Genomic DNA, 27,901 nt, shown 5'->3' with positions numbered 1-27,901 from the left:
GTGATTTAGGCTTTACGGTTAAAAAGCGCCTGGAATGACTTGGGACTTCAAATTCAAACTTATTTGATGGCGTTGAACATTTTATTGAGATGATTTGCAAAACGCTTCATTTCCGTGAATATTATAAGGTCTATTAGGCCTAGGGCAAACGTCGTACTTTCCATGCACCGAACTTAATTACATCAAAGAATGCCGCCTCATTACCACCTGATATCCTTTGTTTTTGATGAGTTCGGTGCATGGAAAGTTCGACGTTTGTCCTAGGCCTAAGTTTTTTACTCTTGGGCCCGTGAATATACCATCACATGTAGCACATTCATGTGAAGTTATCACCTTTCATTTTTCGCTCGTGAATTTTATGATTTGATTGCGAAAATTTACATACTCTTTTACTTATTTCGCCAAATGCAAGGTTTTCACTGCAATCTGTTTATATTTTTGTGCGACGCCGCATTGCAGATATGCACGGGCTCAATGCTAACAAGTTTTGAGTTTTGTCATGCAGGCCTAGAAGTTAGTTCATAGTTACGTTTTATTACGTTTAAATTGATGGTTTTCACGGCGGCCATGTTGTAGGAACTTAACAAAAGAATTGTCAATGAATTATTTTGTTATATCCTCCAACGTGGCCGCCGTGTCTTTTGTTATTCAATTCCCTTGGGAATGGTTGAAAACCATCAATAGTGATAATCGCTAGATTTGCACTCGTATGCTCGTTACTTCAGAATTATACTCATTTCGTTAGCCAATAATAGCGAAGTGATCGTACACGATATATTTTATATTGAAGACTTTCATAAAATTAATAAATATAGCAAGCCATGATTAATGTATTCATACTTGGACTCAATAAAGTTTTGGTACAATTAATTCTACCGAGAACATGCAATCTGTTAGCACGAGCACGTATATAGATTCACACCCTATTTCAGGTTAGCTTAAGCCTTTGGCAACGATACTTTTTTCAATAACATTATTTGGCAAGTATTTAATTTTTTTGGGTACGTATTTGAACTCGCATTGGAATATTTTAGCTTTACTGAGCGTATGCAGTATACGTTTTCCATTATTGTAATTAGTTATTTAAATATTCACTATATTTGTAATTTATTATAGTTATTTAATTACTTATTTTCTTAATGCTAAGGTAATCCTTTTGATTAATTTTTTGTTTTTATTATCATCAATTGATTATATAGTTACAAAGTTTTAAAAGTTTTAAAGCTCTCTGAATTACCATCAATATCCTCTTGGTTTTCTCATTTCTTCCTGTCCTTTTTCTTCTTTATTTATTTTTTTCTTTTCTCCTCATCCTATTGTTGTTATTTTCGTCATTGTTCTTGCTGTTCTTGCTCTCTTCTTCTTCTTCTTCCACTTTTCCTTTTCCTTTTTCTGCGTCTTGTGGTTGTTGTTGTTGATGTTGTTGTTGTCATCGTTATCGTTGCTGTTTTCGTTGTTCGTGCAGTTTCTCTTGTTCTTCTTCATATCGTTCTTCTATTTCTTCTTCTTTTTTATCGTGTCTTCAGTTTTTCTTCCTTCTCTTTTCTTCTTCTTAGTTCTTCTTTTTCTTCTTTTTCTCTTGTCCTTCTTCTGCTCCTAATATTTATGTCTTTTTGTTCATTACTGATGATGACCATGAGGATGTGGATGAGGATGAGGATAATGATGATGATAGTGAAGTTTACTATTATGTGCAATGTTCCGTTATCGCCAGATAATATAACCAGTCTTCCGCGACTTTTCTTCACGAGAAGTACTAGTCATGGCATTTGAAGTTATGGTTCTTGTAGGCTGTATGGTTCCCAGGAATAAGTTTTTGTAAAGTCCTCTAGCTCTCTTGCTGCATCCAAAAGCTATGGCGATGTAAACTCCCTGTGAGCTATTCAGCAGAGTAAATAGATACTTTAAGAACTGATTGCCAAATGGAACAGCAAACCCAAAGACCCATGTAAAACCCATGAGCGATGCGATGCGTACGTAGATTCCAAAGTTTTCCTTCGTGTAACGATTTGAGGCCTCTCTTGCTTGTAGGGAGTGGAGATTGATCACCCCGAGTGTCATGATATAGAAGACCGAGTTGATAATAAGCACTGCGCCAACTAGAATAGCAAAGAAATATAGAATGACCAATTTGTTGCCTATCCAGCACGCTGAGGTAGACTTGGTATCTAATTGCAAAGGTACCGGTTAGGTCTAGTAGGACACAGACTGCGATATATAACAAAAAATGGAAAACCACCCAACTGCCATATAACGTATGCAATGCTTCATTCATTCAGCTTTTGAATCAATCAATGGCTTTGCTCCTTTGGCAGCAAAAGCCCTCCAAGTGTCAAAAGCGATGATTGTCGTCCACACAAAAGAGACAAGGAAGAGGTAATGTAGAATGACAGCGATGACAGTACAAGCCATGGGTGTGTCTGTCTGTCCACTTCAAAGTAACCACAACAGCTGTCACAGCGAAATAGAAACACTGAGGTTCATTAGGTTGATTCCTGGTGGTGTTCGTAGCTCACTGAACAAGGAATAAGTCAGGAGGACAAACACCAGGGCGATGATGGACAAGGACATGCAGACCAACGTTATCATAGTTAGAACTTCATCTGGAAAACTCGCGCCTTTTGCGCCTTTCGTCTTCCAAACATACTCCGACCAGTCTTACAATTGCCCAGAAGCATTCACAAATATAGACTTATTCGGCAAAGCTGTGAATTTACTATTATTCAACAAAATGAAAACTCCTGAGCAGCTAAACATCTGACGATTGCGGCAAACATATATAGCTTGGCTCGTGTTTGGCGTTGTTGCGTTTGAGTAGTAACCAACCACTTTCAATACTTCTCCCGTCATTCTGATAATGACAGAGGTACCATCTTCGAGGACTTGGTACTCGTATCTTTCATATTTCTGCTACATTCTAGGCTACATTCAGTTGCAGATAAGATGACGTTAGCTACTTTGATTTGCTGTGGAGAAACCTCACTTGCAGCTTCAGCGTCATCAAGTTTTGATTTCATTAAGATGGCATAACATGAAACGTCTGTACTTGGTTTAAGCCAAAGAAGAATTTGATATTCGTCTAAATGAGACAACCTCGGCAATGACTGTATTACATTTCTACATTTCTCTAAATAAGGATCAAATACACCTTTTGCTGTTCATTAACAGAAAATGTACATTCATTTGTGCCAATAGTTGTATCAATAACGTGTAATGTACTTTCATCAACGCCACAAGTAACATCATTAGCGCGGATCAACTTTCAATAACGATAATTGAATATGCGTGTACATTCATAGGCATCAATGGACAATCAATAGCGCGTTTGTACATTCATATGCGCGGATTGTATTTTCATTAGCGATGTTCTTTTTTATCACTTTAAAACAAATAAAAAACTCAGGAAACTGCCTCCATAATAGCGGTTCCGTAGGAGAATAGCAATTAGCTCACTTAAAGCAGCAATCAAAGCCGACATCAGCCGTCCAGAGATCCAACAACATTTGAATGATCGGGCTGAGGCAAGACGACAATGGATTGCTCTAGGTCACTACAGAACGCAGTTGCTAATCGAAGGGTTCCAGAGAAATGTGGCAACTATCACTACCGCTAAGAGTGGTCAGTGGTTCAGATATATGCAAACGTATTTGCCACGATGCATAAATGGCGAAGAAATTGAAGGCTAAAGTAAAAAAAAATCGCTATTGATTGTTTTATTTCTCTTATTGTTCATTCGAATCATGCAAATGTTTGTCGAACCACACTATAGAATATAACGTTGACCCTCATGATTGTCCAAACGCGTTATAGATTGTCAATGGTTATGCTAATAGCACTAATGAATTTTCACTTTTGGGTAAATGATTGTCCATGAATGCAATTGTTTGTCATTTGGTGTTATTGAAGTTGAATTTCGCGCACAAGAAAATACAATCCGCGCATATGAATGTACAAACGCGCTATTGATTGTCCATTGATGCCTATGAATGTACACGCATATTCAAATATCGTTATTGAAAGTTGATTCGCGCTATTGATGTTACTTGTGGCGTTGATGAAAGTACATTACACGTTATTGATACAACTATTGGCACAAATGAATGTACATTTTCTGTTAATGAACAGCAAAAGGTGTACTTGTTCACCGTAGCATCGATGTTTTTGCTGTTACGAAAAGAGAATGTGTATCAAATTCAAAAATTCTGGATATAGGTACATTCGGTATTTCAAAGTCAAAATTGTTAGATGTTATGTCATATTGACAATATCTCCTTGGCTGTCCTTCCCTCTGACAAACCACTTTACATTATAAGGAGAACAATGAATAAAGAGATAATCGATTTTTTCTTCGAAGGCGAAATAATGAGGAGGAATCACATCACACTCGAACAAAAAAGAAAACATTTCCAACGACTCTTCGGCTACTCCGTTGCATTTAGCACAGAAAGGATGTGATAAACCTTGTTGTCCTTGGCATAAACAGGAAGATAGCGATAAGTATATTTTGTTATCTTGTTAGCGTTAGGAAGATTTCGACAGTGATAGCACACATCGTCTTTTGGCCAAGATGTCGGGCACGACCCAATCGTCCATATTTCCCTTAAGTTGTCTCCATTAAAGCCATTCCACAAATCTCTATTTTCTTGGTTGACTAAATTCTGAAATCCATTGCTCGAGGGCTTAGAAATGTTTGCCGTTATGTTTTTTGTGGCATTCCCCGAATTTCTTTTGCAAAAATACTCAAAGTCTACACAACAATCTTTGAAGGAACCACAATCGTCATCACAATAGCAAGATAACTTGACATGACGCGCATCTACCTGAGGACTCTCGCATCTGTTCTTACAAGTGTTTTTACAGATCATCATCAATATCAGTGACCGCCTATTTATTCTCCTAGTTGTTTTCTTATTAATTACCTTTATCTTTTTTTTTTTTTTTTTTTTTTTTTTTTTCTTTTTTTTTTTTCATGTTTTCATCTGCAGCCAAGACTCTTTAGGTGTCTTCTTGGTTGCGTACCCTTAGTAAAATAAAAATCTGTGCTGTTTCCCAAGACTTCCGTACGCCCACCCAGTAATATCTTTTTCGAATCAATCTTCGGAGAGTACCTCTTGGAGGAAGATATTTTAAGAACTCGAATTGGTGAGATGACAAACAAAATGGGGGGAAAGCATAGAAAGAGTAACGTCCCCAATGGATCGTAAAAGCATCAATAAATGTGGCAAAGGGATCCGGTTTCCACGAGGAATACATCTCTACCTTGTGGTCCAAGCGCGATGCAAATAAATCCAAGGTAGGAGTCAAAGAGAAAGTCTCCATAATCTGGGTGAATGCTCTGTCAGTAAAATCCCCATCCAGATTGGCATTCAGATTCCTTGATAAGGAATCAGCAGACAGCCAAACACGTTTCGCTATGGCCCAATGCCAAACACGTTTCGCTATGGCCCAATGCCAAACCTCATAAGCTATGGCATCGCACATCTCCGATTTGCATCCCCCCATGCCATTAATGTAAGTGACTGCGGTGATATTGTCACTCATGATTCAAGTATGATAATCATGTTGAGCATGGCATAAAAATTGGAGGCCCCATCGAATACCCAGTAGTTCTAGGCAATCGATGTACTCTCTTTTTTCCCGACTAGATTAAATCCCCTGCGCGGTCGTCTCGCCCCATTTGGCACCCCACCCTGTAAGGGATGCGTCCACATGAAGAATAGAGTTAGGCTCTCCCACTTGGATCTTTCTGAAGGCTGCACCCAAGTTCTCGACCCACCAACCTAGATCTCGTAAGCTGGAAAAGTAAATAATTAGTCAAACAAAGAAACGAACAGATCAAAAAATAGGTAGATAGATGAAATAAAATAAATGAATGAATGAAAGAATGAAGGAAGGAAGGAAGGAAGGAAGGAAGGAAGGAAGGAAGGAAGGAAGGAAGGAAGGAAGAAAGGAAGGATGGAAGGAAATATTATTAAAGTTCTCAATTACACAAGTTCTCTTTTCCATTGTTCTTTCTTGCAAGAGTGTTTTAATAGTTATTATTATTTTTATTTTTATTTACAATTTGCTTCAATTTTGCTTACAAAATTCTTAGTTTCCCGAGTCTAATCCATGGACCTTGGGAAAACAAGAATATATTCACAATACGAGGTGGAATTAAAATAAAAAATAAAATAAATCAATTTAAAGGGAAAATAGAAATCAAGAATCAAGTATTCATGAGAGCTTTTCTAATGATGTGTGCAGTTCCAAGGAGAGCAATCTTCTGTACTTCTGTAATAGAGATGTCCCCTTTTAAATGGTTGACATATTGTTCTAGTCCTTTTTGAATTAACCAATTATTATTATTATTATTATTATTATTATTATTATTATTTTGACCTTGATCCTCCTACTTATATTATTAATATTAATATTATTATTATTATTATTATTATTATTATCATCATCATCATTATTATTATTATTATTATTATTTTGACCTTGATCCTCCTACTTATAAACAAGTCACTAACGTTATTCGGAAGATGAAAGCTTCTGGTTGCCCCTGCCCCTTAGATCAGATTTCTATCATATGCTTTAAGAGATGTCCTTATCTACGCACTTACCTCCATGAAATAATCAGCACAGTTTGGTCCTCTGGTACTATTCCTACTGATTGGAAGAGAGCGTGTACCATACTCATCCATAAAAAAGGAAGCACAGATAATCCTGCCAACTTTCGTCCAATCACCCTGGAATCTGTACCTTTGAAAGTTTTCACATCATGTCTTCGAAATAGCATATTCTCCTTCCTATCTGTTAACAAGTTCATTGAACATGACATCCAAAAAGGTTTTACACCTAATCTCTCTGGTACTCTCGAACACACTGCACAGATGGCCAATATCATCAACAAAGCACGCATCAAACAACGATCATTAGTCATAACCTTGCTCGATCTCAAAAACGCGTTCGGGGAGGTTCATCACAATCTAATCCAAACTGTCCTAGACTATCATCACATCCCTGATCATATGAAAAGCCTCGTCCACAGCTTGTACACTGATTTCAAAACTTCGATAATCACATCAGAATTCAGTACTCCTTTCATACCGGTTGGTCGTGGTGTACTCCAAGGTGACTGCCTCAGCCCTCTTCTTTTTAACATGTGCTTCAACACTTTCATCCAGCATATCAAAGCAAATAAATATCGCCAATTTGGTTTCTCCCTCAAATTCTTAAGTCCAATCCACTGGTTCCAGTTTGCAGATGATGCAGCTGTAATCAGCGGCCAAGAAAATGAAAATCAACACTTACTAAATTGCTTTACCATCTGGTGTCAGTGGGCTAACATGATAGTAAGGGTCGATAAGTGCAGCACTTTTGGAATCAAAAAATATCTTACCAAATCAGCTCAGTATTTGCCAAAACTCCTGATTAATAATGATCTCGTGCCTTGTGTCCACATCGGTAAATCTTTCCGATATCTAGGAAGATACTTTGATTTCGAAATGACAAATCAAGAACATAAATCTGAACTGACCTCCCTCACCAATGAAATGATGGTTGACATCGATACCAAACCTCTACATCCTAAAAATAAAATCTTGTTGTATAGCCGCTATGTCCTCTCGAAAATATCCTGGCATCTGACTGTCGCTGATTTATCTAAAACATGGATCACAGAAAACCTCGATTCTGAAGTGAACAAATATCTACGTAAATGGCTTGAACTTCCTGTTTCTGGCACACTTAGTAACGTCTTCCTCACACGCAACAAGTTTGGTCTGAATATCTGCCCTCCTTCGGTCAAATTCATCCAGTGTCAAACAGTCCTTCGTAACGCATTAAAAACTTCCCCCAATGAATCAATAAAAGTCCTTTGGAAGTCTACTAGCAGCAACACTAATATTCAATACGACATTTACAAATCCACAAAGGATGTCATCAAAGACTTCCGCTACTCACAGGAACATAAATTGGAAAATCAACTGACCCTTAAAGGCTCCTTCTTCTCGAGTGTAATGAAATATTCCCTGCCACAACTCAACAACATCTGGTCCATTGCCCAATCTAAACTACCAAAAAACATCTTCAACTTCTCAGTCCGTTATATCAATAACACTCTACCCACACGCAAAAATCTCGCGAAATGTGGCATATCTTCCAACTCTGACTGTTCATCATGCCTCATGCCTGAAACTCTCCTTCATGTAGTAGCTGGCTGTAAAACGTACCTTGAACAAGGCCGCTTCACCTGGCGTCATAACTCTGTCCTTCATTTCCTCGCTCGTCACCTTCCAATCACCAGCAACTCAACCCTATACGTCGATCTCCCTGGATTCACAAGCCCATCAGTCATAACTGGCGAAAGTCTGCGACCTGATTTACTCCTGGCCATCCCAAAGAAGTGTCTTTACATTTTGGAACTAACAGTTGGCTTCGAATCTAATCTTAAAAATAATGTTGTTCGTAAAAATCGTAAATATGCCGAGCTCGTACATAAGCATAGTAATCAATTCACAAAAGTAAAATTTATCAACTTATCAGTCAGTACTTTAGGTGTTTTTGCAAAGGAATCATCTGATTTCCTTACTATGTTAAACGAATTAGGATTGAAAGCAAAACAACAAAAATATTTAATAAGAAAAATAACCGAAATAGTCATCCGATCTACCTATTATATTTTTTGCAGCAGAAATAAGGAATGGCTCGATCCAGAACTCTTAAAGTATTAGACCCCCCTCTTTGATTTTTTTTTTTTTTTTTTTTTTTTTTTTTTCTTTTTTTTTTTTAATCTTTATAAATATTATATATGTATATATATTTTTTTTCTCAGCTTTCTCGTTCCGAAGTATGTATATGTGTATGTATGTGTCCAAGTAGTCAATTGTAAATTACCTAATGATAGTGAGATTTACAATTGTTAATGTAAAAGATATAAAAATGAAATAAAGTTTCCATTATTATTATTATTTGGTCACTAGCACAATGTAAACTACCCAAAAACATCTATAACTTCACCATCCGTTACATCAATAATACTCTTCCCACAAGAAAAAACTTGGTCAAATGGGGCATCTCTTCGTCTTCAGATCGTTCCTCGCGCTTACTGCCAGAATCGGTCCTTAACGTTGTTTCTGGGTGCAATTACTATCTAAATCAGGCAAGATCGCTATACTTGGAGATATGACTCCATCTTACAGTCCATCGCAAAATCATTGTCAACAGTCAACGACGTCACACTCTATGCTAATCTACCAACATTTAACTCCCCTTCCATTATCACCGGAGATAGTCAAAGACCAGACCTCTTAATAACCACTTCAGACGCACGTCTATATATACTTGAATTGACAGTCGGCCATGAATCTAACCTGGATAAGAACTTATTACGTAAACAAACTAAGTATAAAGAACTGTTGAATCCTAACAATGTTAATGATTTCAAGACAATCGTTTTTATAAATTTGTCAAGCAGTGCGTTAGGAGTTTTTTCTAAAGAGTCAACAACATTTCTTGAAATGCTAGCTGAACTCGGTTTCGATGATAAAATCATTCAGTATACAATCAAGAACATTATATCCATTGCAATAAGAGCAACATATTACATATTTTGTTCTAGGAATAAGGAATGGTCAAATCCTGAATTGTTAAACTATTAGTTTTTCTCCCTTTTCCTCTTTTTTTCTTTTTTTTTTTTTTTTTTTTGTTTTGTTTTTGTTTTTGTTTGTTTATTTTTGTTTGTTTATTTTTGTTTGTTTTTTGTTTTGTTTTGTTTTGTTTTGTTTTTTTGTTCGTTCGTTCGTTTTTCCTTTTCTTTATGATAATTTGTTGTGCTTTTTAATGTTCGTTTGATTGTATTATTCAAACTTTTCTTCTAATCGATTCAAGTGAAAAATTGTAAACTGGCTAGGTTATAGTGAGGTTTACAGTTGTGTGTAAGAAAAACTAAAATAAAGTTTACATTATTATTATTATCATCATTATCATTATCATTATCATTATCATTATCATTATCATTATCATTATCATTATCATTATCATTATCATTATCATTATCATTATCATTATCATTATCATTATCATTATCATTATCATTATCATTATCATTATCATTGTCATTGTCATTGTCATTAGTCATTATCATTATCATTATCATTATCATTATCATTATCATTATCATTATCATTATCATTATCATTATCATTATCATTATCATTATCATTATCATTATCATTATCATTATCATTATCATTATTATTATCATCATTATAATGGATATATTGTTAATGGGTCCAAAAGCTGGTTGATCGTGAAGTCGGAAGCTTTGGCTTTGGAAGCGAAACAGGTATTTGGAGAAGAGGTTAACGTCACAAGCGAAGGCAAACGTCACCTTGGAGCTGTTATTGGATCAAAGATTTATAAAGACCAATTTTGCAACGAGAAAATCTACAAGTGGAAAGAAGAATTACAAACCCTCTCAGAGATTGCAAGGTGCCAGCCACAATCGGCCTATATCGCATTTACAAAGGGATACAAATCCAAGTTTACATACTTCATGCGAACAATTGAATCTTTTGAGGACTATACTGATCCTGTTGATAATGTGATAAATGAAATGCTTCTTCCAACGCTTTTTGGTCAAACTGAACCACTACCTGAAGAGCTGAGTAGGCTTTTTACCTTATCCCCTGCGGAAGGAGGCTTAGGGATGCCTGCACTAAAAGAAGAGGCTCCACAGCAATATGCGGCATCACTTCTAATAACAGCTTCACACACTGAGGCTATTAAAACGCAGAGCAAAACGATGTATACGACCACAGAAGATGTGAAAAAACAACATCAATCACTAAAAGCTGAAATCTCTAAATCGAAAATGGATGAAATCGATGCAGCATTACCACCTGACATACTCCGTCAAGTAACCCAAGCAAGAGACAAAGGAGCAAGCTCATGGCTCAATGCGATACCAATTAAAGAACAGGGACTTACTTTGAATAAACAAGAATTCAGAGATTCTCTTTGTCTGCGTTATAATATACCGTTATCGGGTTTACCAAGTACCTGCGCTTGTGGGACAACCTTTTCGGTAAGCCATGCACTATCTTGTAAAAAGGGAGGATTTGTTGCACAAAGACATGACAATGTCCGTGATCTACTTGCCATACTTTTAAACAAGGTTTGCAACAACGTTCAAAAGGAGCCACAGCTTATCCCATTGGATGGCGAACAATTTAATCTAAAATCTACTAGCACAAGTCAGGATGCAAGGCTCGACATCAAAGCTGGATCGTTTTGGGCACAGGGAGTAACTGCATTTTTTGATGTAAGAGTATCGCATGCTAATTCCAAGAGCAACCAAAACAAATCCACTTCTACAATCTTCAAGGATCAAGAAAGCGAAAAAAAGAGAAAATAACAGCAAAGAGTAATCGATGTCGATATGGTAACTTTTACGCCCTTAGTTTTTGGTACAAATGGAGGGATGGGGGCAGAATGCCAGATTTTTCTAAAGCAACTTACTGAGAAATTAACCAAGAAGACAAGGGACACATATGCAAGTACTATAACATGGATTAGAACTCGATTGTCTTTTGAAATAATTAAGTCAGTACACATGTGTGTCAGGGGGACAAGAACCCCTTTTTTTAAGGACAAAGAATTCTTGAATGACTTTAATCTTAACGCCAATGTAGCGGAAATTTTTTTAGATTTTAATAATAAATGTATAGTTTTAATATAGTATTATATCAGTGTGAAGAGCTGGACTCGTGTTTTGAGCTATTAATTTATTTTACAAATATGTTTTCATAGATAAATAAGTAAATATTATATATATTTGTTATTTTATATTCATAATCTCTCCTTTTTTGTTTTATAATTATAGCAATATTCTTATCACGTCTCATATTATAATGAATTATTAGTTAATTTGATATTGTCAATAAAGTTATTATTGTTATTATTATCATCATTATTATTATTATTATCATTATTATTATCATTATTATTATTATTATTATTATTATCATTATTATTATCATCATTATTATTATTATTATCATTATTATTATCATCATTATCATTATTATTATCATTATTATTATTGTTGTTATTATTATTATCATTATTATTATTATTGTTGTTATTATTATTCATTATTATTGTCATTATTTTTTTATCACGTCATTATTTTGCAAGCTTTCTTTCCCACCACATCAAGACTTGTCAACGAATTTATTCAAAGTTAATGAGTATCGGTTCATAATCTAATACAATATTTCAAGGTCCAATACTATTTTATAGCATTTTTTTATTGTTCTATAATTAATTGCAACATTAATCATCAATCGAACTTAAAGTTAGTCTGACGGGATAAAGGTTTTCGCAAACACACTGCTATTGGGTTAAAAATTGATCATGATTTTTGTTAAAAGCCTTGTCATTCTTGTTACAGTTTTTCAAATTTCATTAGGAAAACTAACCAGAATTTACGACAATTCAACTTTCCTCGACCGGGCAAATACCTCAGCAGTCAAATTTTCTTGGACGTATGAAGCAAGCCAAGATGTCTTGTTGATGGCGTTGGAGGTCAAGGCGACTGGTTGGATTGGTTTTGGATTCGCGAAAAAAATCTTTCAAATGCAAGGCTATGATGTGATTATTGGAAAAGTTGAAAATGGAAAAGGAACATTCACGGTGAGTTATTTAGTTTAGTTTAGAACTTTTAAATCAGTCTATGAAAGTTTTTACCACAATGTGAAATGGAAAAAGAACCACAGCATAGCTAAATTCTATGAAGAGGAGAAAATCATGATTTTCTCCGCAATAAAAAGGCACTGAAAAGTCCTCAAATTTCAGCTTATAATTAAATCATATTAGCTAGTTCTAGTTTTAAAATATGCGGGTTATATATACAAAAAATGATCGAGTTTTAGTCTAGTTTTTCCATACTGAGCTGCAGCTCAAGTCATGGAGGTCATTAACAAGAGTTTTTAGAAGCCTAAACCAGGCTAAACCAACTGAAGTCTTACCTATCATAGCCAATACATCTCTTTTTTTATAGTATTGCGTATACTTATTAAAAATATACCTGTTTGCCTAATTTTCATCGTTATTTATAATACAATAGATATAAGACAACGTTTTCACTGTCGAGTCGGCATTCATAATGGAGGTACTGCCAGATAAGAATAGTTTTTTTAGGGATAAATATATTAATTAAGAATTTCGTTCCTCGTGAGTCAATGAATTTATCTAGAATATCACCGATTTATATACTTGATTTCTTTTACTTTACAAGGGTTTCAAAAGCAGTCGAGATAATATATATATCCATCATAGGAAAAAAATAGAATAGCTAGCAAGGAATGAGATTTTTTCCTATTGCGTAGCACAATTTCATCAGTGCTAGCTGCACGATGACAATGTCACATATACATATATTTCGTGTTTTAATTTACGACCTGAACATGTCCAATATTGATATCTCTAAACTATATCATATCTATATATATATATATATATATATATATATATATATATATATATATATATATATATATATATATATGTGACTTTGTAGCTTATAACAAATCCGAACCTTTACTCGAATTCGCATAAATAACATTAAAAAGCCAAACGTTTTTTTGTAGGATTAAAATGATAAATGTATTGCGTGGCTTGAAATTGTCGATTTGAAGCAAAAATACATTTCTACAGAAACTGGGTAATTGGTTACTTGGGTAACTTTTCTATTCAACACATAAGTACTAGACCAAAATTGTCATGCATGCGTAAGCTATAAATCTTTGAAATCACGCGACTATGGAATCGTCATGCCCGCGATCATATCAATCAAATCTGAAGGTGATAATAAACGAGCGAACAACATTCTCCCATCCACCTGAAAACATCAATATCCTTCCCTCGAGAAAAACATGGCACTTACAATTTGATTTGAAATTTTAAAAACCTAAATAGACCATTTATAAATCAATTACTTCGATGGACTTTTTATGGTTTTTTAAGTTTTTTAAGCTAGCTTTTGTTTTCAATTACAAAATGCGGGGTAAGATGATGCTAAGGGGCATCCTCTCGTTTTCGCCGTCTATGAAAATGAAAAATAACGAGTAAACGATTGACAAAAGATTAGTTGCAACCGGTGCATAAAACATAAATGATGGAAGCTATGTAAGTAATTCGCCAATCTAATCAAAGTTTTCCCATTTCAGACCGCGTGTTATTCCCTTGATAATAAGATTTCTTTGTTTCAGTCGTATCCATATCCGTTTCTCATGCGCAATGACCGTTAAGCAAAGAAATGATACTCTGGGGAATGCTACTACGTTGTTATGGAAAAACTATATATGCCCAGGGTAAAGATGTCTATATTTGATGGACACGTTTAGTGAATAATCCAGTTTCAAAATCTCTGTTTGTAGGATTAGTCTCCATTTTGTAAGGAACTACTTTGAATATTTATGCATTTAAGTGAAGTTCATCGGAATTTCAAATCGTTTGTATCAGTTAAATATGTGTATTCTTTCGACTTAAACCGTTGGTATTTGTGAATAACCGTACAATAGAATCGCCTAACCCTGCAAAAATAAGTCTGAGATCAAGGAACACAGCGGTATTTGACTAATTCGAATTAAAATGGGCTATTCAGACATGGCATCGCTGACGCCTCTTGATTGGTCTAGGTCGCAGACACATGAAAATAGTTTAACTAATGGATAAATGTGTGGTATTTTCTAGGACAGACATACAGTAGGGTACAAGGAGCCACTTGGTGACTATCAACAAGATTATAATATGACTTACTATGAAGAGGTCAATGGTACAACTACACTGGAGTTTCACAGGAAAAGACTGACTGGAGACTCAAAGGACTTGGATATCAAGGTAAAGTTGGTATACATACGTTTATACCAAATATCCGTGAAAAACGTAAGAAATTGCACAAATGTGCACATGTTAGTAAGTTCAGTAGATCTCAGTAGACCGTAGACCTACAAAACTTTGCCTGGTGGCTCACAGCAATAAATATAATTGTCTTGTCTTTCAAAAGCTTGGCCCGATGCTGCTTGTGTATGCCTACCATTCAACAGCAGATTATCCTTCTCCTTACAAAACCAAACACGATCACCAGGGATACAAAACAGTGGTTCTTCTACCATGGGACACAAAAATACCTCAAAATATCACATCTACCATCAATCCACAAGCAACAAGTACAACAACACGACTGAGAAGCCAAATACATACGACTATAAGATCATCCTCCATTGCTATGCCTACAAGCAAACTTCCTATATTCAAACCGCTGACCACTACTTTCGTTGTTCTGGGCTCACCAATCACATCTTCAACACCAATAAGCAAAAACTTGAATCCAACGGCTTCAGAGCAGAGAACTATGTCATTGGCAATGTTGCCTACGATAATGCCATCATCGTCAATGATGTCGACTTCTATTGTGACGTCATCTTCGGTGACGTCATCGTTGTCATCACCGCATTCTTCGGCCAACGGTATGATTTTATATTGTATGAGTTGAGTCCAGGCATACGATTTTCCTTTATCTTTTGCGTGTGTTTTAGAGCCCCCTAGGAACCAGGGGACGGGTGTACGGGGTGCGCACCCCTCCCTAGTTCGACTTTGTGCCCCTACTTCAAAGATCTAACTAATACAAAATAAGGTTTTTCCCTTTGATTCTAAGGGGCGCACCCCTCCCTGAACCAATTTCTGGATCCGCCCCTGACGACAAATATGGTATGTTAATTAGGGAATCAAGGTTAGATAGCGCTAGTGCACTAACCTCTCATGATCACCACGGGTTAGATTCTTGGCATGAAATGTGAGTATACAACTTGTTAAGTCTCTCTCCAGAGTTCAGATTTCAGAGTTTTTGTCCGGGTTCTCCGGTTTTGCTGCCTCTTCGAAACCTAACACGCTAAAATGATTCTAATTTGATGATATGAGTTAACAGTGCTCTGGCGCACAGTTAGTATAAGCCAAAGTAAACACAATAATAGCATACATTATGGAGATAATAAATTCATTAATTAAATTCGTCTGATCTTAAAATCTGATTTTTCTTTTTCGCAGTAAGAGTTGGTCTTCGTACAAAGATAACAAACCTCCGATATGAAGTTATCGAAGACAAAACGAAACCTGATTACCTAAAGTTCAAGAGTGAGCTGGAAAAATACGTATGTATAGAAATAGAATACAATACACCGATTCCGCATTCATTGTTCTACCTCCCTAGTTACTGTCGCTATGTCGGACAAGCTATGTGTTTTTGATATACAGCATGGAACAGACACCGATTGCTGAAATCGTAAATGTCTGTCTTAGAAATGATGCATTCTAAAGGTATATTGAGAAAAAGATCGATGACTACTAAAAAATCTTATGAATTCCAGTTTGTTGGTCGGACATTCACCGCCCTGACTTCCATCAGCCCAAAGGTTGTTTCAGGGTTCGATCTGTGAGCTAGCCATGCCCTGGCTTTGATCAGCCCAGAGGTTGTTTCAGGGTATGAGCTGTGAGTTAGCCGTGCCCTGACTTTGATCAGCCAAGATGTTGTTTCAGGGTTTGATCTGTGAGTTAGCGGTGCCCTAACTTTGATCAGCCCAGTGTTTGTTTCAGATGAGTGTCAATATAATGCAATACTCCAGGTTCGAGTTCTCTTTGCTCAGCCTTAGTCTCGTTGTGCGTGGAATTTTGACCAATTTGTGCATTCCTTACTTAAGAGAACACTAAAGGCCAGTTTAGACGGTACGATTTTCGCCTACAACTATCGTATACAACACGCTCACGTCTGTCGTACAGGCGAGTTGTAGGCTTGATTTACGCGCTACGACTCGAGTTGTATGATGGCACGAGCGTGTTGTGTACGATAGTTGTAGGCAAAAACCGTACCGTCTAAACCGGCCTTAAGACTGATAGAGCAGATGTGAAGTTCAAATGGGAGTATTTCAAGTATGGGGCGTGGAAATAACAGCTAAATCCAACGTCAATAAATAAATAAATTTTTCTTTTTAATTCAGTTGGAAAGAAGAAAACATATCTGGAAAGCTGTAGTGACAGAAATAAGGTACCTTAGGCTCAGGTCAAACGTCGAAATTTACATGAGCCGAACCTAATTGAAACAATGGATAACAATGCGGTCTTTTTTTATGTAATTAGGTTCGGCTCAGGTGAAGTTCGACGTTTGACCTGAGCATAACTCTATGAAAAAGTACACTTTTTCATGTCTTATTACAGCTAGTTTATTCCAGGATTTTTCTCTTTTTGTTTTTTATCCCATAATATATACCTACTGTCATAAAGTGCACCTAATGGCTTAAGGTTACAATCTTGAATTACGCTTTTGTTTGTCGATATATTTGTTGTATTGAATATTTTGCCGAGATATACAATATGCAAATTATATAATTATGACGTCATCGGGGAGACGAAAGGGTAACCCAAATAGAAATATATATATATCAACTTCAAAATTGGCTATTAAATTTGGTAAAATGTTTTTCAGTTAAAGATCATATTGAACTGTGTAAAGAAAAAGAAAAGAATAGAAAATCTCAATTTTGATCTTTATCTGCGTTTAAATGTACATCCCACATGGAAAGGAGTGAACTTTGAAGTATAATACGAGTGAACGGGAAATAATTCCTCCAGTATTTTTCTATTTTCTTTCACTAATTATTTTACGAAAATGTTCGCGTCCACACGCAGCGTATTCGAATCGTTTTCGCTGTCCACAAGTATCCGGAAATTTCTTGATCCGCCCTGATGCAAGCTAGTGCCTAGTCCCTTTGACTGATTGTTTTTCTTATTGAGCATGCGCAAAATCGTGTTTACGTCATCGTATTCGAAAAATTGCGGATACGACCGTCCACACGTATCCGTATTCGGAGCGTATTCGAAAATTTCCACTCTGGAGACCGTTTTCGAAAATTTCCGGATACGGATACAAAAATTTCCGGACACGTGTGGACGCAACCCGTATCCGCAAAAAAAAAATTTGCGGATACACAAATTTCCGGATACGTGTGGACGGGGCCTAATTAAGTATTTTGTCTGGATTGCTTGTATTAACTTTCGCTTCGAGAACGCTCTACCACAGTTACACACAGTCGAAATCTCGTTGTAACTCGTTTAAATGCCCATCTTTTATCTTATTCTAAGCGCTTGCGTTCTCCGGGTCGTCGACGTATTTTTAATCGTAGCTGGAATGTTCTGGGCAAATTTTCAACTGACATCCGCTTCACTACCTTATAGTGTCAATAGTGTCAATTCTTTGCGTCTTTTATTTTATTTTATTTTATTTTATTTTATTTTATTTTATTTTATTTTATTTTATTTTATTTTATTTTATTTTATTTTATTTTATTTTATTTTATTTTATTTTATTGTTATTTTATTTTATTTTATTTTATTTTATTTTATTTTATTTTATTTTTTTTATTTTCTTTTATTTTTATTTTAACTTTTAATTTTATTTTCTTTTCTTTTCATTTTCTTGTATTTTATTTTCATTTTATTTTATTTTATTTTATTTTAATTTTCTTTTATTTTACATTTATTTTATTATTATTTTATATTTATTTTATTTTATTTTATTTTCTTTTATTTTCATTTTCTTTTAATTTTCATTTTCTTTTCTTTTCTTTTTCTTTTATTTTATTTTCTTTTGACTTTTACTGTTATTTTTTTTCTTTCTTTTCTTTTCTTTTATTTATTTTCTTTTCTTTTTATTTTCTTTTCTTTTCTTTATTTCTCTTTTATTTTTATTTCCTTCATCTTTCATTTCCATTTCATTTCATTTCATTTCAGTCATTTCCTTTCATTTCATTTCATCTTCAGTTTCATTTCATTTCATTTCATTGCATTCATTCATTTCATTTTATTTTATTTTTTTATTTTATTTTATTTTATTTTATTTTATTTTTATTTTATTTTATTTTATTTTATTTTATTTTTATGTTTAATTTTATTTTATTTTATTTTATTTTATTTTTTTTTATTTTATTTCTTTCATTTTATTTTATTTTATTTATTTTATTTCTATTTATTTTATTTTTTATTTTATTATTTTGGTTTTGTTTTGTTTTGTTTTGTTTCGTTTTGTTTTTTGTTCTTTTTGTTTTTTGTTTTTGTTTTATGTTTTGTTTTGTTGTTGTTGTTGTTGTTTTGTTGTTTGTTGTTTGTTGTTTTTGTTTTTTTGTTTGTTTGTTTCTTATACCTTCTATCGTATAGTAAAGTCTTTATATTCTAGACTATTATCTCGTTAGACCAGGATAATAGGCTATTGTTTTCGTGGGTTTTTGATGTTTGTTAATCGGATCCCGTCCTATAGAAAGAAACAAAGCGTAAATGATGTCTATGCTCAGATATCACAAATTCCGCAAACTTTTAATCTTAAATTATTAGGCATTACGTTTCAATCTGACAATAGATTTAATATACACGTTAAAGAAATACTTAGCAGTATCAACAAAGGGTTATATAATGTTTAGAAAACGAGAGAGCGTGTTTTATCGGCATATAAAACTCGAGCCGGAGGCGAGAGTTTTATAGCCGATAAAACACGCTCTCTCGTTTTCTGAACATCTTAGCAAATTCATGTATTTCTATAACCTTCAAAAACAAAAAAGTTTCGAGTGGTTAAACGCAAAAAGATAAAGCATTTTAACATCGAAGTTGTTGGTTTCTTGTTTGCCCAATGTTAACTATCCTCCTGGGACTAGTTATTGCTTGCAATTGTTAAGTTAGAGAATACATTCCAATGCAAGAGTGAACTGATTAGGTTTGATTGTCGCATTAAATCAACACAAACATAGCATACGATATAGAAACAGTCTTTTGGGAATTCAGCACAATTACACTTTTGCTCCACTGTATTTTATAATCTCTACAAGAGTATTACGATCTGTTCCACTCTAATTACCACACTTTGTTTTATGGGTAACGACCACTCTACACAAATACCGCCTTGATTGAACAAGAGTAAAATGGCATCAATTGGTATAAATACTGTAAAGGTATGCAAAAACTACAAAGTCCTTGGGGATCGGTTTAAATATCGAGGAAGTTTGGTGAAAATTTGCATTTGGTTCACGCTACGAACGGAGCAATGTCTACGCAAAGTCGTTTCAAAAAACCAAAAACTCCCTTAAAAGAGGTGCAGTGCATTTCCGCAGCAATTCCAAGCAAGACAAGAGCAGCTACCAAATGGTCTGTAAAAATATTCAAGGAATGGCAGATGGCAAGAACGAACCGCATTGCTGCATTGGAAGAAAGTAGCTTCAATTTCAATGCAAAAGAAACGCTACAAAATCTTGACACGCCTCTAGAGCAAATGACGGCTGAATCTTTAAATTTTTGGTTAGTGAAATTTGTCCAAGAGGTGGCAAAAAGTAATGGAGAAGAAATACCCTTCGAAAAGTCTGTATGCCATTGTTTGTGGTATAAATCGTTTCTTGGAAGGAACCGAAATGAAATGCAACATTCTGGAAAAGGCCGACCTAAGGTTAGTTTTTCGAAAGTATCGTAAATTTTCAGGTTTAGAAATGATTGTAAACTACATCGTAGCATAGCCACTATGAGGCGTATTATCAAATGTGACTAAGGAAATCATTAATTCATAAAAAATATTTAAAAATATATGTATAAATATTTAAAAATCATTAATTATTGATTAGAGATTATTGTTATTATTAATTATTGATTAAAGACTATATGAATTATTAATTCATAAAAAAATACCGGCAACATGAATTTACGAAGAAAATACACATATTAATAATAAAATAGTTTTCTTCTTTTTCTAGATTTTCTGAATTTCGAAGAAGTCTTGACGCCGAAATGAAGAGAGGAACAAGAGACGGACTTTCGCAGAAGTACAAGAAACCCACACGAGAAGAGATAACAGAAGAAGAAGAAGAACTGTTTTGGAAAAAAGGTTTATTAGGAATTAGTTCTGCCAAAACGTTATTAAATACTATTTACTTCTATAATGGTAAACTATTTGGTTTACGTGCTAGTGATCACAGAAATATTAGATTAAACAATTTCAAAGTTTTCAAAAATAAGATAATTTTTGATGAAAGTCTTAGCAAGACCTTTCATGGCGGGCTAAAAGATATGAAATATTCTCCACGAGTAGTGACCCACATATGCCACGATATTAAAGAAGAAAATCACAGTAGATGTTTAGTTTCAATGTATAATTTATACTTTCAGAAAGTACAACAATTTGCAGAATCCTTAGGAGCTTTTTATTTCCGTCCAAATCGGGATCCTAGTAAGTTCAGTTATGACAAAAGTCCACTTGGCATCAATACCTTGAACAACATTTTACCAAATGAATTGTGTTGCAAAGCTGGCGTACAAAGAAAAACTAGCCATTCCTTGAGAATCACGTGCGCCACAAAATTATTTCAACAAGGTGTGGAAGAAAAAATTATTCGACAGCGAACTGGTCATCGGTCGGATGCACTTATGAAGTATCAACACCCTTCATCTGCACAGCTAGAAAATGCTAGTTCAATTTTGGACCCTCCGGCTACTGCATCGGAATTTAACGCAGAATTACCAAATTTTGAGGTTGTAACAGAATGCTGTGCATCAGAGATCCTAGAAGAAATAAGTGATGTTGAACTATCTAACATTCCGTTACCGGGTGATTCAAATGATTTGTTCGAATGCTTTTTAAATGAATTTGACAGTATAAGTGATGATTTATTAGCTCAGGTAGAAATGCCAACTAGCCATTTCTCACCTACGTCTTTAAATTGTGAGCCTGTAGCAACCGGCAGTAGTTCAGCTGAGTTATTAAATAATGCAGTTTTTAGCAACTGCACAATTACATTCAATATTAAACAATAAATTAAGTAAGTTAATAATAATCATATATCGTTTGCTTCATGGGTGTGGCTACTTCTGATATGATATATAATGGACAAAGCGTGCTGTATTTGTAATTTATCTCTAAAAACAGCTAGTAAAGTCACTGAGATTGAATTGTTTTGCTATTGTTTTTATTTGCTTATCCCGGCAAGTATTATGCATCGAATATCAGTGGTCTATCAGATTTTTAGAAGGAAGGAAGCTTCTTTATTTTGCCACGGTAAAAACATCAGTCGATTGCCTAAAAATATTTAAAAGTAAAGATTTACGATTAAAAAGCTAGTTACTGTTTTACATGTTTGCCGTGGAGCCCTTAGTTACAACTTTTCTTACTGTACAAACTATCAATTTCCGTTTTAAATTTTCGTACTGACTTGACCTCTTTTATATTTAACGGTAGGTCATTCCACAATTTTGCCCCACTATAGCTGAATGATCGTTTTAGATATTCAGTGTGTGGCTTAGGTATTGACAGTTTATGATCATGATTTCGAAGGTTGTATTTAGTATGGTAGTCGGAGAAAAGGTTTTGTAAGTAAACTGGTGTACGTCCCTGCATCGTCTTAAACATTAGTAGGGCTTTTTGTTTTTTACGACGAACTGCAAGTGTATCCGAGTTTAATTGGTCAAGGAGATGGCTAGATCTTATGTCATAGTTAGATCTTGTGATAACTCTAGCCGCTCGATTTTGACGCTTTTGTAGTTGAACACATAGTTTATCACTTAATCCATCCCAAACTGCACTACAATAGTCCAGTTTGGGTAGAATTAAGGCTTCGTAGATTTGGATGGCACTATCGGTCGAAATAAATGGGCGAACACGTTTTAGAGCCCCTATACTTGAAGAGATTTTCTTCGAAATGTTGTTAACATGTTCTGACCAATTAAGGTTTTTATCGATAGTGACACCCAAAGATTTGGTGTGATCAACTTGTTTAACGCTAGCTCCATTAATCGCAATATTAATAGTGGAATCGCATTGCGCTGTGAACTTTTGGCGGGACCCAATAATCATAAATTCCGTTTTCGCTACATTCAAGCTTAGCTTATTTGCTAACAACCACTGATGTATATTAGTGAGTTCAGTGTTGATGCTTGGTTCCAAGTCTCCTACATTTTTACCATGAACGCTGATGCTGGTATCATCAGCAAACATTCTTGTTATGGCTTGCGCCAAACAATTTGGTAAGTCATTAATATACAGGAGAAATAAAAGTGGGCCTAAATTACTGCCTTGTGGTACACCGCAGCTCACAGTACAAGGCTCAGACAGACTTCCGTTAACACTGCACAGCTGAGACCTCGTCAGTAAATAAGAACGGAACCACTTGAGTGAGCCTTCATCTACACCATAATTCGATAGTTTGGACAAAAGAATTTCATGATCTATGGTGTCGAAGGCTTTTTGGAGGTCTATGAAGATTACTCCGTTAAGTAGTCCCTTGTCTATATTAACTGACCATTCGTTCGTTGCTTCGAGCAACGCGGTGACAGTGCTGTGCAGGGAGCGAAAGCCTGACTGGCATTCCGTCAATAACTGGTTTTCATTCAAATAATCGTATAGTTGATCATAAACGATCTTCTCAAATATCTTTGAAGCAGTGGGAATGACCGAGATTGGGCGATAATTGTTTAGGTCAGTTTTCTCCCCTTTTTTAAATATAGGCGTTACTTTCGCTATTTTCCACTAGATTTAGAACACTCATGAATATAAACATGAGTGTTTTAAATGTGATAGACCACTAATGTTTAATGCATCTTGTATTCATTATCAGCCCCGCACTCCCCTGAAAAATTCAAAACCGCCCCCGACTTTAAGAATCTTGATTTTTTAGCGGGGTATAAAAAAACTTGTCACGTGATGTAAATCAAGGACGCCATTGGTCAAATCACCTTATTAATATTCATGAATTTGCTAATTGTTATAAGAAGTTTTAGAAGAGAAGGTGCAACACCTGAAGAAGTAGGTCATTTATTTAAATCTATAATCATGCCTAAATTAACTTATGGTCTTACAGTATATGGTTCTTCAGCTCCTGAATTGACAACAGTTCAAAAATTTTTAGACAGGTGTTACAAGCGTAAATATGTTTTAGAACGCATAAATATTCAAAGGGTAATGACTGATATGGATACAAAATTGTTTCATTCAATCATGGACAATTTAGACCATCCTTTAAACATAGCATTCTTCCAAAAATCAATCATACAAGATGTAATCTTAGAAAACAGAGCAATATAAAACCCAAAATTAATACAGAGCAGTATAAAGCAATTTTTATGAATAGATTAGCTTTTAATAATTTAGGAATTTGATATATTTTAATTTCATTTATTTTAATTCTTAAATTTATATAGTTTTCAGTGGTACAATTGTAAATATAGATATGTGTTTTATTTATATAATAAAGACATTATTATTATTATTATTACCACCAAGTTGACCATGATTTTATGGTCACTGGTGGCTATGCAAAAATAGCAAGGGGTTAATCATATACGGTCTAGGGGACAATTAACCTGCTTCGGCCGAGCTTCCTGATCAGTCTGTAATTCCTCCAGGGATAGCGGTGCCGGGGCCGAAATCTCCAGCGTAGCCGTAAATCCATACGACGGTTCAGCACTCGATGTCTGGTTAATTAGCCAAGCAATAAAAAAAATCCCTTGACCAATGAAAATCTATCTTTCTTACGCTACAGAAAAACCAGTAACTTTATCAATTTTTATTTCGATTTGTCAATAGAAAAGGAAGCGTAATAGTTGATTATGATCTCTACATGAACACTTCATCGCTACAAGAAACTCAACAAGTCATTGATGATATCCATCGAGAAATAAAAAAAGGCAAACTGGGAGACTTTGTTGTTGATCCAGGATTTTCCATGGATCCTGTCGTGACTATGAAAGGTAAAGTGTAATTATAATACAACACAAGAAGCCGGAGATTGCAGAGGAAGACTGCAGGGGCTCCATTCTCCTCCTCTGTTCCTTTTTCGAACTGTTTGAGGTTTTCCGCAGGAAAGGACGCAATGAATTTTCTTGTGGTTCTTGTGGATGGCCAATTCTGATTGAGATGGACTCTTTCTTTCTTTCTTTCCTTCCTTCCTTCCTTCCTTCCTTTCTTCCTCTCTCCTTCTCTTTCGCAATACTAAACTCTTTTTGTACCACGATTTATTCTATAGTTCCTCTTAAACAAGAACCAAGTTCTTCCGCCATTTGTACTACAGAGCCAAGTAAGACGCAAATAAAGCTATACAAAACATACTAGCTTTTTTACAGTTATATTTTGTGATACCAAATTTGAAGAAAGAAAGAAATTAATTAATAAGCAGTCCACTTCTAAGAATGTGAAAGTTTTAACCAGGGTTTATGGTAATTTTACTTAGACTAATTGACAGTGGCTTATTTTTTGAAAGACATTGCAGCGTGCAGACGTTTATTCGGTCCATTCTCAGACCATCAGCTACTTTTGTCCAATATTTTCCAGCGAACAACTTGATTCTCATCATCATACTGGGGGTTGCTGTTGGTCTTTTGTTCGTCATGTTCATTGTCATCATTGTGTTAGCAATACGTATCAGAAAGGGTGAGTATATTTGGAATCTATCTTCATTCTTTCATTTTAACAGTCAAACTTAACAATCCATCCCTATGTCATAGTGACGCTCCCCGTAGTTACCGTGCGTTGAGCTTTCGTTGCTATGTCCCCGGCACAAGCTCAACAAATCCTAGCTAGAATATCACAGAATTACAGAATTTAAAACTCTTGTAGCGGAAAATTGCTTATAAATAGCAGATATCAGAGTTACACTCTGTTGCCTTCAAACAATTGTTTCAAGTCGAGGCATTTGGGTCAATACAATGAAATGTATAGAAACTGACCCAAATGTAACAATTGTCTGAAGGCAATAAAGTGTAACTCCGTTACTATTGTACTTTCCTTTGAAAATAGAATTTTGTCTAGCAATCATAGTAGTACTCTTTAAAACAGATACTGTGCAATTGTTTGTCGGACAAGATTTAAAAACTTAAACGTATCCCAAATAAATTTGTCGTTCGCGTGGCCATCATCTCTATATCCTTATTTAGTAAGCTTACCTCATTTGGAAGCAAACACACACAACTGTATTCCCTTTTGGTGATTTTTCCGCCATTTAAACCTTTCAAAATGTCGAAAATATAAATCCAAACTGGCAGATATTATAACGAAGAAACACTTGAAGTTGTCCAGCATCTTAAATTTTGATTAGAGACCTGGCCTTTGACAAAGGAATCCCAATAACGCTTTTAAGACCACAGGGAACCCACGCGAACGAAGTTTGATTCATGATCAAAAACCAGTTTTACTTTATACTGCTACAATAATAACAATAATATTAACCACTACAACCAATGTTATATGCGTAACTCTCAACCAATACGTTGATTTTTCGTGGGGAAGAAAACCGTAGCCTCCGTTGCAGACGTCCTGCGGGGTTCGGTTCGAACCGAACTGAACCCCGCAGGACGTCTGCAACGGAGGCTAAGAAAATTGGAGGTCCGGCAGAAAATTAATACTCGAACAAGGGCAAAACCAACACATCAAACAAACTCCTTTCACATGGGGTATCACGATGCGAAGGAATCGAACCAAAGCTGTAAAGTCACTATATAGGGCTCACAGTGGAGAACTGATGCGAACCTCCATTTTACATAGTTATAAACATATTTTTGCTTTCTCATCAGGGTTTCATCGTTCATCCAGCTATTCTCTCAAGCCGGTGGGGCGTAGCCATGAATACGACGTGAATTACTGAAAGAACAATTCAATTGTATCTAAAATTTCTTTCAGGGTGTGGGAATTATATTTGGCAGAAAATGAGGCTTCTTCGTGTAAATTTAAAGGAATTTACTCGAAGCTTTCGGATCTTATCGGTCTGTCATCAGGGAATATATGAATGAGATGTATTTACAAATGTCGATATTGGAATACATCGCTTGAGATGATTAACGAGCAAGCGCTAACTAAGCTAGCCCTTTGAATGTAGGTACATTTCATTTATTCAGTGATTCTCTGACGAGGGACCGATTAAGTCTGAAAGTATAATAATAATAATAATAATAATGATGATGATGATGATGATGATGATGATGATGATAAGGGCGCATAATAATAATAATAACAATAATGATAATAATAATAATAAGTCCCCGGGAGGGGGGAGTACTCTTGCCCGTTTAGTGTAGGGATGTGTCGCTGAGCTCTCTGAACCCTGATCCTGTTCACTAGAGTAAAATCGCTGGAAACCATACCTTGTTCCAGAGTAAATGTCGCAACAGAGTAAAAGTATAATGAAGGTATGATTTATCGCATATAAAAAACCTTAATTGTTCCAGTACTTGCGAAAAAAGATACCCTGTTCCAGACTGTTCCAGAATAAGATCTACCCTGTTTAGCGAGGCATACCACTGAGTATAGCGAATATAGGGGAGTATCGCACCACTACCCCTCCCCTTCCCGGGTGTCTACCGCCATTTACTGAGGTCTACTGAATTAATTTACTGCTACATTGTGCAAATTTGTGCAATTTCTTACAACGTTTTTCACGGATATAAGGTGTGCACTCTACAGTTTCACAAAAATTGAGTTAATATCTTTGCTTGAGTCAAATTCGATTTTGTAACTAGTTTTCCAGCTGTATTGCTCTTCTTGTTGATAATTTAAAATTGAATTCTACAGCGCAAGCACGAGGGAGGACAGTTCATTTCGCATTTAATTTAGTCACTGTAACCGGCGGTTAAAGTAAAAAAAAAAAAAACTAGCTATAGAATAAAAGCTATGTATGCCTAAAATATACTGAAACAATAGGTAAAAAAACTGAAAAAACTTTTCCATATGTAAATTAAAACAAGCTGTGCGTGTTAATATAATAAACATGTAATAAAAGTATTTTAATAAATTTTTAAGATATGTTTTTAAGGGAACACGACGATCTGAATGGCCATGGGTTTG

At 35.2% G+C, this 27,901-nt stretch overlaps 3 protein-coding genes and 3 pseudogenes across 4 annotated transcripts; 4 read left to right on the top strand and 2 right to left on the bottom strand.

The window, feature by feature from the left end:
* Positions 1-850: 850 nt before the first annotated feature.
* LOC116307740 (uncharacterized) lies at positions 851-4,962 on the bottom strand (annotated as a pseudogene).
* LOC148911975 (uncharacterized) lies at positions 4,958-8,468 on the bottom strand. Its single transcript, XM_089028414.1, has 2 exons — positions 6,609-8,468; positions 4,958-5,794 (listed from the first exon to the last, which is right to left on the bottom strand). The coding sequence occupies exons 1-2, from the start codon at positions 6,926-6,928 to the stop codon at positions 5,647-5,649; spliced, it is 468 nt and encodes a 155-aa protein (XP_088884540.1). The 5' UTR covers positions 6,929-8,468; the 3' UTR covers positions 4,958-5,646.
* Positions 7,494-8,720, top strand: LOC148911974 (uncharacterized). Its single transcript, XM_089028381.1, has one exon. The coding sequence runs from the start codon at positions 7,494-7,496 to the stop codon at positions 8,718-8,720; it is 1,227 nt and encodes a 408-aa protein (XP_088884507.1).
* A 1,548-nt stretch (positions 8,721-10,268) lies between these two features.
* Positions 10,269-11,728, top strand: LOC148911973 (uncharacterized; annotated as a pseudogene).
* Positions 11,729-12,361: 633 nt separating this feature from the next.
* LOC116307739 (uncharacterized) lies at positions 12,362-27,848 on the top strand. The gene is made up of 9 exons (XM_089028101.1): positions 12,362-12,684; positions 14,746-14,892; positions 15,059-15,521; positions 16,099-16,202; positions 17,046-17,092; positions 24,653-24,816; positions 25,092-25,142; positions 25,397-25,495; positions 26,635-27,848. Exons 1-9 carry the CDS (start codon positions 12,406-12,408, stop codon positions 26,703-26,705), a joined length of 1,425 nt encoding a protein of 474 aa, XP_088884227.1. The 5' UTR covers positions 12,362-12,405; the 3' UTR covers positions 26,706-27,848.
* LOC148911972 (zinc finger MYM-type protein 2-like) lies at positions 19,260-22,106 on the top strand (annotated as a pseudogene). Its single transcript, XR_016119493.1, has 2 exons — positions 19,260-20,530; positions 20,832-22,106. The product of XR_016119493.1 is annotated as a zinc finger MYM-type protein 2-like (transcript).
* Positions 27,849-27,901: the final 53 nt, after the last annotated feature.

This window comes from Actinia tenebrosa, unplaced genomic scaffold (assembly GCF_029948245.1).
Source record: "Actinia tenebrosa isolate PJP-AT-01 unplaced genomic scaffold, QUT_ActTen_1.0 PGA_scaffold12__29_contigs__length_12842862, whole genome shotgun sequence".
Lineage (NCBI taxonomy): Eukaryota > Metazoa > Cnidaria > Anthozoa > Actiniaria > Actiniidae > Actinia > Actinia tenebrosa.
Note: the sequence above shows the minus strand (reverse complement) of the source record. Positions and strands in the feature narration are given on the sequence as shown.

What these genes read in the sequence shown, in the direction of transcription:
- LOC116307739 (XM_089028101.1), top strand. Translation starts at nt 12,406, where the DNA reads ATGATTTTTGTTAAAAGCCTTGTCATTCTTGTTACAGTTTTTCAAATT. An exon ending in TCCTGTCGTGACTATGAAAG is followed by an intron (nt 24,817 to 25,091) that starts GTAAAGTGTAAT and finishes TTTATTCTATAG; the next exon opens with TTCCTCTTAAACAAGAACCA. An exon ending in AGCAATACGTATCAGAAAGG is followed by an intron (nt 25,496 to 26,634) that starts GTGAGTATATTT and finishes CTTTCTCATCAG; the next exon opens with GGTTTCATCGTTCATCCAGC.
- LOC148911974 (XM_089028381.1), top strand. Translation starts at nt 7,494, where the DNA reads ATGACAAATCAAGAACATAAATCTGAACTGACCTCCCTCACCAATGAA.
- LOC148911975 (XM_089028414.1), bottom strand. Translation starts at nt 6,928, where the DNA reads ATGACTAATGATCGTTGTTTGATGCGTGCTTTGTTGATGATATTGGCC. An exon ending in GTGCTGATTATTTCATGGAG is followed by an intron (nt 5,795 to 6,608) that starts GTAAGTGCGTAG and finishes TTACTTTTCCAG; the next exon opens with CTTACGAGATCTAGGTTGGT.